This window comes from Malaya genurostris, chromosome 2 (genome assembly GCF_030247185.1).
Source record: "Malaya genurostris strain Urasoe2022 chromosome 2, Malgen_1.1, whole genome shotgun sequence".
Lineage (NCBI taxonomy): Eukaryota > Metazoa > Arthropoda > Insecta > Diptera > Culicidae > Malaya > Malaya genurostris.
In genome coordinates this window covers 225,075,599-225,096,015 of record NC_080571.1, presented here as the reverse complement: position 1 = coordinate 225,096,015, position 20,417 = coordinate 225,075,599, and the positions used below count along the sequence as shown (strand labels likewise).

General features: G+C 38.1%; 2 protein-coding genes across 3 annotated transcripts; one reads left to right on the top strand and one right to left on the bottom strand.

Moving 5' to 3' along the window:
- Positions 1-483: 483 nt before the first annotated feature.
- On the bottom strand, positions 484-13,610 carry LOC131427781 (probable phospholipid-transporting ATPase IIA). 2 transcript variants are annotated; one of them, XM_058591280.1, is made up of 8 exons: positions 13,146-13,610; positions 8,160-8,677; positions 7,954-8,096; positions 6,991-7,896; positions 5,575-6,931; positions 5,379-5,508; positions 1,452-1,525; positions 484-1,384 (listed from the first exon to the last, which is right to left on the bottom strand). In XM_058591280.1, exons 1-8 carry the CDS (start codon positions 13,313-13,315, stop codon positions 1,251-1,253), a joined length of 3,432 nt encoding a protein of 1,143 aa, XP_058447263.1. In that variant the 5' UTR covers positions 13,316-13,610; the 3' UTR covers positions 484-1,250. The 2 variants fall into 2 exon arrangements, with proteins under 2 accessions (XP_058447263.1, XP_058447264.1); XM_058591281.1 differs by lacking the exon at positions 13,146-13,610 and adding an exon at positions 9,088-9,321.
- A 4,188-nt stretch (positions 13,611-17,798) lies between these two features.
- On the top strand, positions 17,799-20,350 carry LOC131427779 (uncharacterized). Its single transcript, XM_058591279.1, has 4 exons — positions 17,799-18,153; positions 18,867-18,990; positions 19,079-19,264; positions 19,516-20,350. The coding sequence occupies exons 1-4, from the start codon at positions 18,010-18,012 to the stop codon at positions 20,346-20,348; spliced, it is 1,287 nt and encodes a 428-aa protein (XP_058447262.1). The 5' UTR covers positions 17,799-18,009; the 3' UTR covers positions 20,349-20,350.
- The last annotated feature ends 67 nt before the right edge of the window (positions 20,351-20,417 follow it).

Sequence of the window (20,417 nt, the reverse complement as noted above, 5' to 3'; positions counted from 1 at the left end):
TCGCGTTCGAATTCATTCGAGTGAAAACAAGAATGGTTTATTCGTATTCGTTCGAAAGTATCCGTTCGTCGTATGGTCGATACGGACGTAAACAAAAATGAGGGTGAATGTCAATGAATGGCTGGCTCAATGATGACTAGTTATGAAATCATGCTTACGTGCGGAGAATCAACATACATTGCTGAACGCCAACCATCCATGGCGGAGTACGTATAGAAGATTACACAAGGAGAAGGCGAATGCTGCAGGGAAAACCGTTCGCTGCTACCGAGAATGACGGTGAAGCCATGAATCGAGTGCAATGAAGTCCCGCGTTCACGTATTTATTTTTGTTTTTCAACTAATATTGTTATAGCATAATTTTCCCAAAATTGGAAAATATAGAAATCACAGTTATTGCTGTGATAGAAACTGTTGTTTTATAACTAAATTAAATGGTTCTAGAAAGATTTTCGGATTCAAGTGGAAGCAACAGTAACCGGATTCAGTCAAACTAGTCTGATTTATTTTTTACCAACTAATAGTTATTAAAGTCTCTCCTTTTCTGTCATTCATCGCCTTAGACGACGGCCATTCTTTCTGCACATCTGATCATTCATCATTCCTAGCTGATACTACTGCTGATGTGACGCTGCATCAACACTGTCACAAAAATAAACAGTTCAATAATTTTACATAATGTATTATTATTATTATTATTATTCTGACGATTCACTGGATTCGAAACAAGTTACTATAGATATTTCTTTCGAAACGAAAAACAAATAGATATTTCAAACACGAAAACGTTGAATTTGTAATTGTTTCCAGTTATACGAATACCTAAAATATATCACGGAAAAACTAACTATGCAATGCGAATCACAGAGTAACGGAAATAGTAATTCTTAGCTGAAATCGCATCCTTCGTGTATTCACATTTTAGTTCTATAAAACAGGTTAATGAATTAAAACGAAAACAGTTCTTTTGAGTATGGTCATATATAATACTTGATGATTATTTTAGAATGCAATATAAAACGGTTTCGAAAATGTCACAATTTTAATATGTTTCAGAACACGGTAAACTATAGAATTGAAAAGTGTGCAACAAGAAAACAGTGTCGTCAATTGACTAATGCTTTAATAAATTATAAGTGACTATATGCGAAAACACAGTTATCGAAGAAAGCTTTAAACCTGTCATTCAGTTTTATTACAGTCGAAATATTGACAGCCAGTGTCCTAAATAATTTCTTCCTTTGGTAGACCTAAGACAACTTTGAGTACGACGGGGGAGAAAACTTTTTCCGCAAGAATTTTAGAATGTATAGTGGCAGACAGGAGACGAGTGTGATCACCAGAACTTTCCACAGGAACTCCCACGACCAGATGAATTCCCAGTCTGATGTAATAAGAAGAAGAACAATCATAAATTTGAACAATTTGCCTTTGCTATGCTAACAACTTACCGAAATATTCGTGAAGTACCGCTAGTGAGATTATGTACAACACTAAACTAAACAGTTCTGCGAGCACCATAAGTCTGTGTGAAAAGGAAAAAATCGATTTATCATCTCAAACGTACATAGAATCCGACGAAACAGTTTTCAAGTAAATTTAATAGGATATAACTTTATTATGTTTATCTTCTTATGGTTACATCATTAAATCTCTACGTTTCGTTTTCCACTCATCAGTGCATAACAGTTTATTTCGGGTTGCTATGCCACTGTGCATTTCACTAAGCAGACGTAGAACTCAAATTCAAAATGACCAGCAAATTTATAAATTTTTGTCGAAGCTGTTTTTTCGACTAACAGATCGAATGAACCAACTAGATTTAGAGTATAACCTTAGTTTACGTTAGGATTCATAACTGGTTTTACAATAGATTTTTTTGATGTTTTTATCTAAATTTGCTTTGACTCCAACTCTGTTCGAACTCTGTTTTGGAATGTTTGCACGGTTCCGTCTTTATAATTGCACAACATTTAGTTTCGCTGAATTTGGTGATTTAATATCTTTTGACACAAAATTAACTCCTTTGGTTCGGTAACCGCTCCAACAAGTTTCTAGAATATTGTTAGGAAACATCCTGGAGATTACAAGATCAGGCCAAAACAGAGTGAGTCCTTTGAGCTTCCTTATGAATGGCAAGACACACACCCGCTGATAGTTACCGAAGTAATGAAGCAAGCGCTGATTTCATCACATCCGCAAATCGTTTTCAAAATCAGGCGCTTTTGAATAATTTCTTCTTTGCAACATCCTCTGGGATATCGAACTTAGACTTGGTAATGAAATATACTTGTCTAAGAGGTTAACGAAAGTCGGTCTTGACGAAAGTTCCGTCATCCATTACGATGCAATACGATTTGGCTGTGTTTCGTGTAAAGCTTCCGAACACGGGTTCTCGCAGTTATGTTTTGTTTTTCATTCCAGTTTGAAGCTTTTTGCCCCTTGTAAACATGTAAGCCAGCGTCATGGTTTTCTGCACAAAAACGACCTTGGGCCTTCTAGTGGATAGCTTTTACGACCACTCTCTTCCTTCGAACACTCGGATGCTCTTGGAAGGCTTTTTTCGCACGAGATACAGTTGTATTTGCAACTACAAGTTGGGATGCCTTTGATTGTAAGTGCACCAAATTGTTCCACGGACAACTTCTTATTTGGAAGACATAACTGGGACTATTGTATGAAACTTGACAGCCGTAAACAATTCATTATGAATAAGATTTACTCAAATTTTCACGTTTATTACTATATCGAATACATCTTTCTGTCGTCAAGTTTAAAGATTATGTGTCCGAAATGTTTGTTACTTCTTCTGGATCTCCACAAGGGAATCATCTTGGTCCTTTGATCATACAGGGTCCGCCATGTAACTTTTTTTTTAAACATGCAATAAAACACAAACGGTTCATCCGATTCAAAAATTTTTTTTTTCATATTAAAGTACAATCCTTCCGGTTAATTGTGGAAAATAATTTCATTCAAATGGCTGCCTCGGCTGGCCTTGCAGTACGCCATACGGTCGGTCCAGTATTTTTAGTACATTTTCGATTGTATGCAGCTTTATTTCAGCTATGGGTGCACGAATGTTGTCCTTCAAGACTTGAATGGTCTCTGGCTTGTCCACATAACACTTATTTTTGACAGTCCCCCAAACATAATAGTCTAACGGCGTCAAATCACAGATCCGAGGCGGCCAAACGACATCCGAATTTCGACTGATAATTCGATCTTCGAAAATTGTGCGCAGAAGATCGATCGTAGCGTTGGCTGTGTGGCACGGAGCGCCGTCTTGTTGGAACCAAATGGTGTCCAAGTCTTCCTCTTCAAGTAACGGGAAGAAACCATCGCTAATCATGGGGCGGTAGCGCTCGCCATTGACCGTGGCGGCGACTCCTGCCTTATTCTCGAAGAAAAATGGCCCAATGATGCCGCCAGACCAACATCCGCACCAAACCGTCACTCTTTGAGGATGCATCGGCTTCTCTCCATGATAACGTGCGGGTTTTCCGCCCCCCAGATACGACAATTTTTTTTTGTTTCTGTCAAATCAGAAGTCACATTAAGGTTACCAATGTCGAAATAATCGCTAGTTAAAAAAAATGTTTGATGGCGGACCCTGTACTACTTTACTTTAAAGACAAAAATTTTAGAATGAAAGGCCCACATGTATTATTTGCCGATAAACTCAAGTACATAAATTACATCATTGCGAAGGCGTCTTGCTGCTTTGAGTTCATAATAAGAATATCGAACAAATTCGGAAACATCCTCAGCCTGAAGTCCTTGCTCAAGTGTCAAGCATTCCGTGGTTGTATGAAGCCCTCATTTGATTAACGGAGCCTATTGCATTGAAACAACACAACGGAGATTAGTTCGATTCGCTCTTCTTCGGCTGCCCTGGAACAACCTTGATCAAGTATCTATCCACGGAATTGGATTCAATACACTATATGTGAAACGTTTATCTTGTACCCATTAATTTCTGATGCACTGCTAAGTGGCATAGCAGTTCAAAATATACGGTTATGCACTGATGAGTTGAAGACGAAATGTAAAGAGAAAAAATCGATTATATGACCTAAACACCACACTAAAGGTAAGGTAAATGGTGGTTGATTTAGATTTCTATTGCTCGGATAATCTTCAATTTCGTTTAGCTGCATAATAGCTAGAATGAAATGTTGGTAAAGTGACCCGATGCGCAAGTTTAGAATGCCGTTTAGTTGTCAACGGAAAAAAACTTAAAAACTTAAAATCTATTCTATTCTAAATATATTTTTCGATCCAAAAGAGCTATTTAATTGATTGGACTTCTTCAAACCGTCATATTGGTTTACATGGTTTCGAATTCGAAACGTACACGGAGGTCTTTTTTACGCCGTTTCTTTTTACTCGGATTTCCGAAGTTACGTGGTTTTCTAAGCGGATTTCCGAAGTTACGCGGTTTTCTTGTTTTGTGTTAGAAATACATGAAACTTCGAGATCACTATCCAGAATTTTTTTGTGACGTCAACTCTTTGACACTTAGAAAATTATCGATTTTTTTCAAAAAAAATAAAGAATATATATTCAGATTACACCAGATCTCGACGTTTCATTCATTTCTAAGACATTTGGCAATAAAATTCTCAAATCCTCCAAGTCCCAAAGTCGCGAATGTCCGAAGTTACGCGATTTTTTTACGCGGATTTCCAAAGTTACGCGGTTTTTTTGCGCCGTTTTTTTTACTTATACCCCGCGTAAAAAGAGACCTCAGTGTATTTCAATGTTATTAACAAAAAATGCGAAAAAGTTTGAAGACGAACTAAAATCAATATTGGACGCGAAAATGAGTCGTTAACCTGAGAGCAATAGGAAAAATTCACAAGGTTGGTAGATGAGTTTCACACAAGCTCAACGAACGAGTGATGGAAAAGCGAAAAATTCTTTTCACGATAAGAAAGGGAGTAGTAAGAGCTTCTTAAATCCAACGAAATGGCCAGAATGGCTTGAAGATACGGCAAAGTTTTTCTGCAGAATGACAATACTTCGCCACATTCAGCTAAATTTGTCTAAAACAAAGTTTCTTCGTTGGTTTGGGAACTTCTGCAGTACCCGTTATATTCATCAGATATGGCACCTTCTGATTATTACCTCTTTTCATGGGACACGCACTGACTTAGCAATACTTTCAAACGTTCGAGAATGTTCGAAATTTGCTCAATTAATGAATGTCCATTAAATGTAAAGATTTGTTTTGAGATGGTATCCAAAAAAAATTGACAAAATGTGTTGCTCGATTATGTTTTGACGAAAAACCCGACATTTTGAACTTGGGACACAGATAAGTACGAATCGAGGACAATGGTTTATGTAAAGGTCAACTGAATAAAGCTACTTACTTGTGCCACGTTCTGATAGTCAGCGCAACCATGATAAGCTCTGTTAATATCAACGCTGAAAAGCTGATTGCAACTATGTGAATGAACTCGTCCTCAAAGAGAATCAACGCTCCGTACATGATTACGCCACCTGAAATCAGAAACAGAAACTTAAAACATGCTGTCTCACATTCAGTTTATATGATATTGCCTTTACCTTGATAAATGCTTATCAGCACCCACATGAAAAACGTTTTGTAGCTCAAACTTCTACCCTTCGAAAGTTCCTTGTAAAGCTCCGGATAGGTTAACGCAATGTTCGAGCTAATGTCCTGATCCAGCACCAGTGAAAATACTGGGAACATCGTGTAAACCGTTGCATAGCCCACCATTAGAAACCCTTGATATAAGGCCACGGAGGAGAGATAGAATACAGCCGAAAAAACAGCTTGCATGGTAGATATGATCAAACCTCGATGGATGACAAACTGCGACAAAGCGGCAGACCGCTTGTACGATCTTCGACCGTGCACGATCAACAGTTTTGCGATGTGCGAGAACTGCGGAATACTGAAATCCCCCGCCAGGGATGCTTGCTTTCCTTCGCGACCTTCAATACCAATACCGGCATCGGCTTGTTGAATCATGCTAACGTCGTTTCCTCCATCTCCAACGGCACAGGTACGCTTACCGGAATATTTCTGGATCAACGAGACAACTTGGGCTTTTTGTGTGGGGCTACAACGGCAACAAACTACCGCTGGACAAGCGGTAGCAAGCTCCATAAACTCCGGTTGATAGTACTGAAGACAGATCTCCAAACTTTCACCCGATACAACCAAAGCACAGTCTTGCTTTCGCCGAAACTGATTCAGCTCCAAATGTGCGTCGGTTCTGGTTAGGACACTTTTCAGAACGTGAACATTTTGGTTTCTTCCTACCAGGTGTGAACTTTTGGCAATGCATGTAGCAGTTTCCAATTTGTCTCCTGTAAGCATCCAAATTTTAATGCCTGCGTTCCGCAGTAATTCCAACGTTGGTCTCACGCGATCCTGTAGCCTATCTTCCACTCCAGTTAAACACAGTAGCTCCATTTCTCGCTCTAGACTTTCGATTACAGCGGCCACTTTTGTTACCCGATCGGTCACACTAACTTTAGCAGCATTGTATCGCGTTTCAAAATCACTGTACTGGTCCTCGGTGAGGATCTTTTTTGCCACCACTAGTGTGCGAAGACCTTCGCGTGCCATATTGCCACTCTCTTCGGCAAGCCAATCGTTGTACTGTACGATAGCAGACATCACCACATCCGCTCCCTTCAGGTAGAACGTTATTTCTCCGCTATTCAGTTCTTTCACAATGATTCCCATTCGTTTGTTTTCGCTTGTGAACGGGAATGTTTGAAGAATCTGGTACTTCATGATACCTCCGGCAAATGTGTTGAGTGACACGACACTACCGGAACTTGAGGGTGAGTTGAGGTCAGTTTTAGAATTACCCGACAAATTTGTGACGGTGGTGTTGATTGACGCATTTTCATTCATTGACGAGCTTTGGGTTTCCTTTTCACGAATCTGCAAAAGAATAAATCAAAATCAATTTCGCAATCAAGAACATTAACATTTTGAAGTACCTGCAAAGTCATGTGATTCAAATCACGATTAATGAGGGTTAGCCCAACAGCTTCAGTCCATTTCACGAGTGCAATTTCATCCGGACTGGATGCTTGGTACGTTTTTTCGAGTAACTTCACTGATTCTTGTGCTTCCATCGAAATCGATCTGGATGGTGAATTTCTGCGCTCCGAACCACCATTGATTCCGTTCCCTCCATTGCCATTGTCATACACCGGTGTCACATTGTGGCACAAAGCCAACGCTTTCACCGATTCCCAGATACGCCAACCGTCGGGCTTTCGTAGCCTCGGCTGATATCCGGTAGGTTTTTCAGGTGATCCGTCTGCTTGTGCTGAGATGCTGTTGTATACTGATTGTATAGCTGCGGATACCATCGGAAAGGTATCTCTCCCATAGGCGGCTGTTCCGACGTGAATTTTTTTGAAAATCATTTCGTTCTGAGTTAACGTTCCAGTTTTATCCGTCAACAGGTAGGATATCCGACCCAATTCCTCGGGTATTGTTGTCGATCGAACTACAGTTCCTTGTATTTCTTCGTCGTTTTGAATTTGCCAGGAATAGAACGCTTTACCCATATCAAGGTTAACTCTCAAACTGATCGGTATAATGTATGAGAACAGCAGCACAAACCGAAACATGTATCGGTACCATGGTCCATTGAATCCCTTCAAGCACATCATCGCAAACGAAAGCCCAATCACAGCACAGAACAGCACTTTAGTTAGACCATTAATTTCCAAGTCCAGCAGTCCAACCTTCGAACGAGGCTGAGAATTGTTCATAACACTTCGTGTTTCAGCTCCCGTGTAAATGACGATTCCAACAGCCGTCCCAGAAGCAACTACTGTGTTTGCCCACAGTGTACTTTCCACACTAAGACCTTCATCTTCAGAACCTTCCAACTATCGTAACAGAACCGTTAAGATTGACTAAAGTAACTGCAAATGAAAATTCCTTACCTTTGAAAACGTTCCTATAAACGTGTGAATATCTCGTTGTGGTTTTTCTACGTACAACGAAGCACCAATGTTGAACAGGTCACTGTGGGATGCCAATTTCTGTGTAGCCGGCACAGCCAAGCGAAGTTTCCAATCCGTTTCACCTGGTAAGCGAAAAACACTGAACTATAGTGACTAATTGGCCCACCAATTTTCTCAACACCTACCGTCTAGCATGTCAGTTCGGACGAACACAGCTCCACTTTTGTCGCTGGTGCGGAGTAGTATCAAATCTGCCGGAACACGTTCATCCTTCTCGACCATGATGATATCACCAACCTTCAACTTGGAAGAGGAAACCGACTCTGGTGGTTTTTCAGCATTCACGAATCGTTTATACTTTTGCGAATTGACTTCTCGATCGCGTTTATGCCGTCGCAAATCATCGACTGCTTCACGACAAATGGTTACGGCCAGAACAAACCCTAACGGCCCCCAGTAGGTGTACAAATATCCGATTCTAATGTCCGGAATGAACTGACTGACCGCCATGAGTAGGAAGTACAGGTTTAGGAAAAACCGAAACTGCTCAAACAGTACCAGCGGAAGGAAGGTGAAGATATTGTACTTTTGATTACGAATTTCATTCGGGGGGAACTTTTCCACCGATGGTTGCCCAATCATAATCGTCCGAGGTTTCAGCTCCTTGGATGCGCACCATCTTCGCCATGCCCAGCACCAGCAACTGCAAGAAAAAAACGAATGGTGGTATTGTTTGATACATTGAAACCTGAAACCAGATTTCACGTAGAAAATGAATCATGATGAACCAGAATCATACGGGTTTTACAGTAGTATCGATAGTATAGGAATATAAATAATAAAATTGCAATACTTGAAATAAAAATCGATACACACTGCAATTACTTGTAGGTCATCGACGTAAGTATGAAATCAATCATAGCTTTAACTATCGGTTCAATATATCATTGAACCGAAAATATCGTCTGCGAAAGTTCAATTCCACTCTTATTCTCGATTTCAATTACAGGATTTTCAAAAATTCATTGAACATTTTAGAACCCCAGTGCAACGCCATCATTGATTCGTCATCGTTATAGTAGGAGGGTGAATCTACTTTTTTTCGTGACATACCTCAACCAGAGCCGAGTTTTACGGTTCTTCTCGATCAGTGGTATCGTCTCTTTGGTGGTGACCGCTGCAGTCGATGGAGCAGGTTGCGATGCGTCTTCCATCGCGCGGATTACCTGTAGTTCATGAATTTTGGAAGTTTTTTGCTTTGTTTAGGTTTCGAACGAAAGAAAAAATGCCACCAGTATCTTGAATAGCACTTCGGTGAATCAAACTGATTGTACACCGTTTTCCAAACGTTCCTTTTCAACCTGGTTTTGAATGACGTTCGTAAGAGAAAACGGTACCTGAGATACGCACGCATACATGTACGTGGCATGTAATGAATGGAAGTAGTTGAAAGAAGGTGATGACATCCGACGGCAAATACTATGGCGCATTGTTTTTGTTTTGAACGATGATATTGCACGACTACAGTTATGCGTAAATTTCTTTCATGGATGCCAGGAATGTTGTTACGAGAAATGCTGATAATTTTTATATTACTTGAATTTTGTGCCATTCAACCCGTAAGAAAATAAACCTTTGATTCTACGATTTTTCCAACGAATCAATATATTGTTTCTTCGATTCTACAATTGAATTCATTGCACACGTGGTGTTTCAAACAATATGCAAACTGTACATTTATTGATTTCCAAGAAAACATGTATGAGAAAATTTTATGATTTGAATTGTTACGATATTTAACAACCAATACATTCTATTGTAAAAAGCATGTTCACAATTAATTGAATAGTGTATAACAATACATTAAAATATTTTTCAATGGTCAAAGCAAAATTGTGGAAGGTTTCGTAACAGTAAATCGTATTGTTTTTCTACAATATTTTTTATTCGGTAAGACTTGCCAAAAATTAAAACAATGAAAGAAAAAGAAAATCTCTCCATCTAAAATCATTCGTCTGTAGTTCTTCATCAGATGGATTACCGAAACTAAGGTCGATTTCTTGCATTAGAGTGATAAAACGTCATGTGCAAATTACGTCACGATAAATTTCTATTTCTGAACACCTTTCTAAATGGGGAATAGTTTTTTGTTCTGTCGGGAAGTTGAAATTGATTTATGTATATCACCGTTATTTTACATATCTGATCATTATAATTATAATAATTATATAATAATAACCAATCATTATAATTATAATTTTGTAATTTTTTCAATTATAATTTTGATCACTCTAATATATATTTGGCTCGGCGCTCATAGTTTTGGTTGTAATAAAAATGAAGTACATATTCATATTGCATACCTAATATGTTGAAAAAAGTGCAATAATGTTCAAAATTGTCAGAACATTTGTTTTTGAATTTAAATATCTATGCTATTTGAAAATTGATATAATAATCCTGACATTAACCGCAACTAAAAAAGTGGCTAATAGCACTATTGTTAGTCGTACGAGAACTGCACATATTTTTCAGATTTTATTTGCGCTATTTTTTCACATTTAATAGCAAAAACATCATATTAACAAGATATCCAGCTCTTACATTTCCAGAACAAATCATTGGCAACATCCTTTTTTGCGAGCATGGCGTCCTCAGGTGAGTCCGCATCGAATCTCATACATAGAAGTAGGGGAGAGAAATGTCAAATTCGTGTGCGTCAAAATAGCAGCACTGAGCATCCATAAAATTGACATGATAGGTTGAATGTGATGCCGTGCGATGGCGTAGCTGAACTGAAGATTGATTTCGCTCCAAGCTGATAGGGAGCTTGATAGTCTGTAATTGCAGAATCGCATTATGGATCCAAGTAAAAGTTTTTGAGATAGCTTTTAGAAATCAATGTGAGTTTATTTTCCATTTTTTTATTACTACTCCCGGACCTTGGAAGCCAAATAGGATTTTTATTGTTGACCCGATACTCCGGAGCCAGAGTAGAATTTTAATAAATTTCAATAGCAATATAACATCCAATATACTAAATTTTGTTAAAATTGTTTTAGCCAATATGACTTCCATTTCGGACTGATTAGACCGATACTTATAGATCATATGGAAACGGGCATCGGAATCTAATGTGGCAATTGGTACTTTTGCCAAGACCTACAAAGCGATACAATGTGGTCCATATTTTGGCCAATTTCTTCCATTTAGCATAGTTTCTAAGATGGATATTTGTTGGCTTACATTACAATAAGCACCCAAAAACATTTCCAATCTCTATGAGTCGAATGGCAAATGAATCTTGACCCTCCAATTCTGGCCTCGGTTGAGGTTTTTTCACAATGGTGCAATAGTCTTTTCATTCAAGAAAGAGACCTTTTTCCGGGTTCGAAGAATTTCAAGAAACAATCCATCTATTGTAGTAGATCGTTCCATCTATATCTGCTTCGGACTATTATTGAATGCAACGCGCTTCAATGTAAATTTTGATTCTCATTTCTGTATATGATTCTATTTTCTGTATATGTCAATTCTCTTATTGAGTTATTGAATTGTTTTACGTTTCGCATTCAGCTCATCAGTTGAATGTGAAACGTAAAACTTAAATCTTAAATCAAATAAAATTTACGTGACAAAGGGTTTTCCTAAATATCCCCACCCTCCCTTGTTACAATAATTAAATCGGGCTTGCCCACACCTTCGCTGTTTAATACAAATTCAACTCAGTTTCATAAAAAAAAAATCTTTGAAGGAATTATGCCAAAGTACGTGAATTTTCACTGCTTTGAACTTTAGGCAACTTGAAAAAAGAACAATATTTCTGTTGGAAGGGCTTACATTGTTTTTTCATAAAAGTTTCTTTGCTACTGGTGAAATATATTTAGCTTTTCAAAACTTTTTGGTAAAATATGAACCTTTTGTAGCACAACTAGACACTGATATGAATGGTTTTTATTGTCTATGCTTGTCATACCAGCATCGCTATCAACATAATAACTTTGGCGGATGTGAAGTTGCGGTTTCAAAATCTGTGTCTCATATCATAGTACGAAGAAAAATCAATTCCTAATTGTTTGTGAGTGACATATCCTCTCGGTTAAAATAGCAATAGAAAGAAAAATTAATTCCCAATTCAGTTGTGGCAATGACAGAGCGGAGGAACAGATTGCATTAACTTCACGTCTGCTCATCAGTTATGTCCTTAGGTGGCATTAGCAGTTCAATGTAAACTGCTGACGCATTTAAAGAATGAAAGCTCACAGAAAAGATTATTTCTATGGGAAAAGATACACCCTGAGGCATTACTCCGAACCCACACAATTGACATGATATGTTGAATATGATGCCGTGCGATGGCGTTGCTGAACTGAAGATTGATTTTGCTCCAAACTGACAGGGTCTGCGTCAAATCAATTGAACATTAATAGCAGTTTAACTATTATCTGGCCCAAACGAGAAAACGAACCGACGAATTGAATAGGATAAATTTTGCGAAATAATTACCAAACTAGTTTGGCTATTTTGTGTTTTAGCAGATGGACATTCTATTACATTCATCTGTCTTTTTTTCAATCTATTTTTTTCCTTAGATATTGATTCGGGATGTTGTAGTGGAAACAATAGTCTATTTAGACTACAAACTTTTCCAAAATACCAGTCATTTGATTATTATTTCGCACAACACAGCATCTATAGTTTTCTACTATCTCTAGAAAGCTAAGCGTTTTGTAATTCTATATTCTGAATCCAATACATATTTTGTATAATTCTCTTGATTTTTGTCAGAAAACTGTTTTCCGGGTATTTTTTACTTATCTGACTTTCAGCGAAGCGAGGTCCTGCTGTTACTTACCGGTTCGAAACTTAACCTTCAGTATACAGGACAACTGCATGGCTATTACTAAGATCCTAGTAATTCTTGTACTCCCTAACATTGAGTAACAAATAGAGATTACTTACTTAATTTTATTACGGTGTTTTTTTTTTTCATTAGTCACGTAACAAGCTGGGCTATAGAAAATTTATAGCTCGATTAATGTCACTATTCATCTTACAACAGAGATCACAAATAGGTACATAGATAAGCAATCGTTCTTTAGTGGTGTCCTTTTTTAAGCAATCATGGTTTTACAATGAGTAAAATATGTTTTTCATAATGCAATACATACCAGCATAAGCTTTTCAAAAAGTTTCCCATCTTGAACGGTTGCCTCCTAGGGCCACGAACGGAGCGTCCTCCGTATGTCACACGATTTGATGTGCGACCGCTGTTCGACGATTCAAGTAACAGTTCTGTTTCTGAGTCACTGAATTCGAAGTCACGCAATTCCACATTCATCCCTCAATACACGAACGGATAAATCACTGGAGCTGTGATTCTCGCAATTTTGTGGGGTCTATTGTTCTTTTTTAGTTTATATCAACAACAAATATTGCGTCTCATCGAATGAAGTTATTTTCCACATGTTGGATTAATCGAATGTTTTCACTTCCATCAAAATCAATAGATTATTTTTATACAAACTTCAAGAGCTATTTACATCCTATATGCTTGATAAAAATGTCATTTTTTAACAATTTTTCTCTTAGTATTTTTTTAAACAATATGCAAGAAAGTGTGCTTTGAAGCAAACGTTCCGTTTTTCGCGTTCCTCGTTTTTAGAATCGTTTTATTTTGATAACAATGGTATTATTATTATTTACTCTAGTGTCATTTACTGATAATAGCCTTATCGGCCAACTGCACTATACACTTTAAAAATAATTACCTGATTTAATCATTGTTTAATTTTGACCAACATGAAACATTTTCGCAATTACTAGATGAGACGAAAATATCTGTGTTTTGCTTCAATTATTGTATTGTAATACTCTTGGAATTGAAAATTTGTTAATAGCGTAATCTGAAGGATAAGAGAAATTTTTAAAAATGTTTTGCATTTATTCAATTGAGTGTTTCATGAGTAATGTACGATTCAGACGGTCCGTCTCCTTCCGTGACCGTCACCGAAACGTCAGCCTCCGTCAAAATTAGATTGATTAGTTTTGTCAAAATTAGTAAGTGACGGCGATGGAGGTTGATGGTGATGGAAAGTGGCAGCAAATCAAGATGACCTGCCATAGTACAAGCGAGAAATCTGCTAATTTCTTATTCTGACAGGGTCCCTTTGATTTTCTGTAAGTACATTTGCCGCTTTGGTCAGCATCATGTTTGTCTCAGTATCTCGCGCCTACTCTGTTTTCGGCCTAAGATCCAACTGAACTATACGATTCTTTAGATTGAGTTTGATTAGGGAATAGCTTCTCGTATACTTGAAAATAGTAACTGATACAGTTCGAATCATATAAAAAACTTTCGTGTTTCGGTAATCACATTTTTATGGTACATACATATATGATATGATTTGTTGTTAGAGCAACTGATCAGCGGTTTATATTAAAGCGTTAGGTGGCGGTAGCAGTTCAACATAAACTACTGATGCACTGATGAGCGGAAGGCGAGCCGTAAAAATGATAATAGTTATGTGCACTTAGCACAAAAACGGTACTCATTCGATACCAAAGTCCCTAAATAACTAAAAAATCTCTACAACATTCTTATAACCCATTCATAGACTATTTAGCAAAAATGTGATTTGAGATTGCAGGACCGATTTTTAGATATAGGTAATAGAATCTATGGTCCCATCGGATGTTATTGTTTTAGATTGAATTTTTAATTCTTATATGTGTTTCCTAATTAGGTTACGTCTAATTAGTTGATGATCTTTACTCATTTTGGTCATACTTTCATTCTTCACAAATAGATCTTTCAACGTATAAATCATAATATTTATTAGAAAATATGAGGTCATTTTCGAATCAATAGTAAAAATAAAACAAGTTTTTCATTTCCATTAATAGATAGATTGCCATAGATTTTAAATTCGACTCGTGAGTACAGAGCAGTTCAAATTGAACTGCTTAGTGCAAAAACTTAGACAGTTCAATTTGAACCGCTGAGCAGACGTAAAGTTAACGCTATTTGCGAAACACTTTTTTATATTGCGCCGAGGCGCAATTGCTTTTTCTGACGTCTTGAAGGAAACGAATAGGTGACTGAACTGGTCGACCACAGATTTTAACTATTTAAGGATTTGGCTAAAAGCCGTTTTGTACTTTGAGCACATAACCTATTTCACTATTCTTCACGTTTCGTCTCCGACTCGTCAGTGCAGAGCAGTTCAAATTGAACTGATTAGTGCAAAAATGTAGACAGTTCGATTTTAACCGCTAGACAGACGTAAAGATAATGCTATTTACGAGTCGAAGACGAAACGTAAGGAGTAGTGAAATCGGTATTGTGCTCAAAGCACAAAACGGTTTTTAGCCAAACCCTCAAATAACCAAAAGCTGTGATCGGCCAGTTCAGTCGCTCATTCGTTTCTTTCGGGACGTCAGAAAAGACATTGCGTGTTTCGCAAGTAGCGTCTAAGTTTTTGCACTAGAAAGTTCAATTTGAACTGCTTTGCACTGACGAGTCGAAGACGAAACATAAAGAATAATGGAATCGGTTAAGTGCCCAAAGCACAAAACGGTTTTTAGCCAAACCCCCAAATATCCATAAATATAGCCTCCATCAGTCTTTAGCAAAACAATTATCTGTGTGGTAGGTAATTGTGAGCTGGATACCCACTAAATTTCATTTAAGAATCACATAACGCTTAATGCCAACGCATTAAAACTACTTGAAAAGTATGGTGGAAAATAGTCACATAACTATGATAAGATTCATGTGCTACGTGACTGATGGTATGTCAAAAGGCTTACAAACAGACGCTATTTACACCGATCTCTCTGCTGCCTTTGATATAATAAATCACAATATAACAATTGCTAAATTGGAAAGACTTGGATTCGGCTCTAGCATCCTTCGGTGGCTGCAGTCATATCTTGTAGATCGTCGTTTAGCAGTGACAATCGGCGATCACGTTTCCAATGAGTTTATCGCTTCGTCCGGAATTCCGCAGGGTAGTCATCTCGGGCCTTTAATATTTTTACTGTATTTCAACGACGTCAACTTTACTCTAGAGGGCCCTCGTCTATCGTTTGCCGATGACGTTAAGATCTACTATTACATTCGAAGCCCAGAAGATGCAGGTTTTCTTCAACGACAGTTGTTGAGCTTCGCCGAGTGGTGTAAAGTAAACCGTATGAAATTGAATCCTGGCAAATGCTCGACCATCACATTCTCGAAGAAGAAAGAGCCATTTCATTTTGATTACTTTCTGGAAGGATCCCCGATAGTCAGAACGACGTGTGTTAAAGACCTTGGTGTCTTTCTCGATGAGCAACTGACATTCAAGCAACACATCAGCTATATCGTTTCTAAAGCTTCTCGCAACCTAGGATTTGTTATGAGGATGGCTAAACATTTTACAGACGTGCACTGTTTAAAATCTCTGTTTTGCTCGCTTGTTCGTTCATCCTTGGAGTACTGTTCTGTCGTTTGGAACCCTCACTACATAAACGGAGCTCATAGAATCGAATCGATACAACGCAGATTCATTCGCTTCGCCCTACGGCGCTTACCGTGGAACAATCCTCACCAACTACCAAGCTACGAAAGTCGCGGGTTATTAATCGGTCTCGATACACTACAAGTTCGTCGAGATGTGGCACGTGCTTCACTGATAGCGGATGTTTTGACCGATAGGATTGACTGCCCTGCTTTGCTCCGCGAAATTAATATCAACGTCCGACCCCGGGCTCTTCGCAACAGTGCATTTCTTCGACTTCCTTTACGACGAACCAACTACGGTGCTAACAATGCTATTATTGGCTTGCAGAGATCATTCAACCGCGTTTCATCAGGATTTGACTTCAATCTATCACGCAGTAGGATACTTGGAAATTTTTTATATATTACTAGAAATTATCATTAGGACCATATTGTGTCTGTTGATTATACCTAAATAAATAAATAAATAAGATTAGTTTTTAGGTGTATATGTAAATTCTTAAACACTAACCTGACCCTTTCCTGTTCGAAAATTTAAAATTGTTGACCCTTCTCATATCTCATCTGTTTCTCTCATCCTAAATGAATTGGAAATGCATCCAAAATGCAAATTAAATGTACAATAAGCGGCCCTTACACGAGTCATTAGTAAAAAAAAATATCATTTTAATGAACGTGTAGTGGTGCACTAATGACGAAATTTCTAACAAATTTGAATTACATCATTAGTTAGTCATCATTTAAAATGACATTTTTAATGCTCGTGTAAGGGCCGCTATAGATTCAAATGCGTTGAAATCGTGTAAATTCCCTAGATGCTAGACTGAATCAACTGCGTATATAACCCGCTCCTTTCTCTAAACTCTTGCCTATCTCAGATAAATGAACTGATCTAATCCAAAAATATCTCACCCAACCTCGCACAACCCATCCTAAACTTTCTAAAACCCGCTTATTCCGCACAATGCCTCGATTTACACTAGAATTATTTTTGTCATTTTTAATTATGACAAAGTAATGATATTTCAAATTTGCATAGAAAACTCGTCATTACTGCACCATACACGTTCATTAAAATGATATCCATTGATATATCCAAGTATACTTGATATCCAAGTATTTCTTTCGCATAAATTAAAGTTACTTTCAACAAAGATTCAACTTTTTTATCTCAATACAAAAATATGGTTTCAGAACTACCAAAATTTTACACAATACACTCAATATTAGGTAGTTTTCAGGTTTCGTGTAAGCGTGCTATTTGTCGGTGAATTTGGCCGTTGAGGTTTTACAGTTATCATCAGCTGATTTCTTCAAGAGCGCAGTCGCATAAGGAAATCCCGATAGTAAACAAAAAGTGCGCTGGATTATATTGCATGTTTCGATATCTAGCAAGTTTTACTCATTCACAAAACAACCTACACACGAATCAGTCCGATTCATTGCAACGGAGGACATCCGGGTGGCTGCAGTTTTGATAAACGAAAAGTGTAAACTTACTGTTGGTTGGTTTGTGCTGGTTCCTGAAAGAAATGCTGAATTTTTTGTCATCTAAGTCTCCCAGTGCTGGTTCACTGGTTGGGTACAAAATTACCAACATAGAGCGAAGCAAAAAGTATGGCGTGGCCGCCAATTCACTTCGGATGCTAAAAACGAAAGCCTCCGAAAAATTCAAGGTGAATGACCTAGATAATAGTGTGTGCTGGTCGTAGTAGGTACTAGTGTAATGTCTAGCTTCGGGATGTAGCTGCTAGCAGTGTGTATGGAGTGGAGTCTTGCTTTTCGCCTTATGGGGCCATTATCGTTTTCATTGAGTGACATAAGGGACTTGGATTAACAACATTATTGCAGTAGCATTTTGAAATCCAAATGATATAGTTCATTGTACATTTAACTCTACAACTTTATCATACTGTTATATGAAACAAGTTTCACATTCAGGAAAATGATTATTCTAACATGATATTACCCCGGCTTCCTTTATTGTTGGATGAGCTACATCCTATAAAAGGGCATTTGAAAAATACTCCACTCCATAAACGTTGGGCGACTTGTGAGCGCAAGTGCAAATTGCATCGCATCGCAATCAAGGGCAACATCAAGGGAACTAACATAATGATCGTGGATGCACAAAGGAATCAGGAACACAAAGGCCATTGACATTGACCCGGTTGAATGTACCGTAGAGAGCATGTCTGGAAACGCCTACCGTAATAATACCATGATTTTTATATACATTTTGGGGAGAGTTTAGGTAACATTTAAAGTCAGTGATTTTGGTGTTTTTTCTCAGGAATCGTGATTTAGCTGCTTTTCAACAAATACCTAAGATTTATGCTTGGAAGAAACAAGGACAATCAGAACTTAATTAATCTGTTTTTTCTTTTAGTTGCAACACTGTCGCGTCTACTTAGCCCAGGACGGCGTCGAGGTACTGGATGAGGAATATTTTAGTACACTTCCGGCGCAGGTCCTGTTTGTAGTGGCAGAGAGAGACACTGTGGTGAAGACTGGTAAGCAACTTCATTCCCACAATAGATTGATGAACCCCATGGTGACATTGACCCAATTCATTTATCGTCAAATCATATCTGCTGACAGATTTCGAGCTCATGTATGATGCAATCAAGTCCACCCACAGTGAACTGCTGCAGGCTGGAACCATGGCAAAGGAGTTCGTGAGCAATAATCAGAGTGAAATTGCAAGGATGCTTCAGGATGCTCAGCGGTTACATGACGAACAGACGGCTAAGAGTTTACGAAGCGAGCATGGAGACTGGTTTGAAGGTTTGCTAAATAGCGTACCATTTTTTAGCTAGTGGCATAGTAGGTGCCATCGAAGTAAAGCGTGATAATCTGGTTTAGAGTAGCTGTATTAGAAATGCTAATCCTATTTGTTTCCTAAATCAAAATGTAAATATAGTGTTTGAAAATTTACTCATATTGAATGCTTAGCGGCTTTGCTCATAATTTTTCCAGAGGCGATAGCATGAATGGCAACGAATATTAGTTTTATTAATGTAATATTTTTTTCAAAGGAATCGATGAAAAATTAGGCCGAACGAAAGAGGAGATAATGCAGCGACGTGGCCAGGATCGTATTCGAGGGTACTTCTACAAAACCAAGGATGAGCTGACGAAATGCGCTATCTATCGTAAGAATGCGATGGCAAAAGAATTGATTGATGAAATGTTGGAATTGTTTCGACAATTGTTAATCGGTTTCGATTATTTTAGCTTCATATTTGACCGGAGTCACCCTCAGCGGCTTCCGGACACAAATGTTCCAAACTTAGTTTTGCATAATGAAGAGATAACGCATGAACAGGAGGATGAGGTTGATGCTCAACGGATCATGCCAAAGCGTATGAAGCTGGCCATCAAAAAATCCCTGGAGGATGATGGCAATGCAATCGGAAAATACCGAGTAGCGCTTTGCAATAGTATTGGAGAGTTCCGCTGCATGGGGTTGTGGAACGAAAAACATTGCAGGTATGGGGCACATGTTATCAACCCGTATGCCAGCAGGGAGAACATGATTTTGTTTCAAGTCTGGAACTTGGATCATCAGGTCGAAATAAGTCGTACCGTACTGCCATCTATAGTGGAGAATGTGGTGCGCGTGATTGCAAATGAAGCAGATGGTATCTGTGAGATACACAAACGAAGAGGTAAAAATCTTTCTGTGATAACTTATTTTATCGAGTTGTTTACACTCGGGAACCTGAAATTGGTTCACATTGTTTGCCATGACAAAAGTATTCATGACATGATCTCTAAAGGACGTATTATCTGCGACAAGTGCGCAGAGTTTAAGTATATTACGGAATTTCAAAGCAAAATACGCTTCAATAAAGATGCTTCAATGTAGTAGATCTGGTAGTGTCGTAAATATCGGAAAATATGAGAAAGCTTTGTAAAAAAAAAACAGAATAGGGAT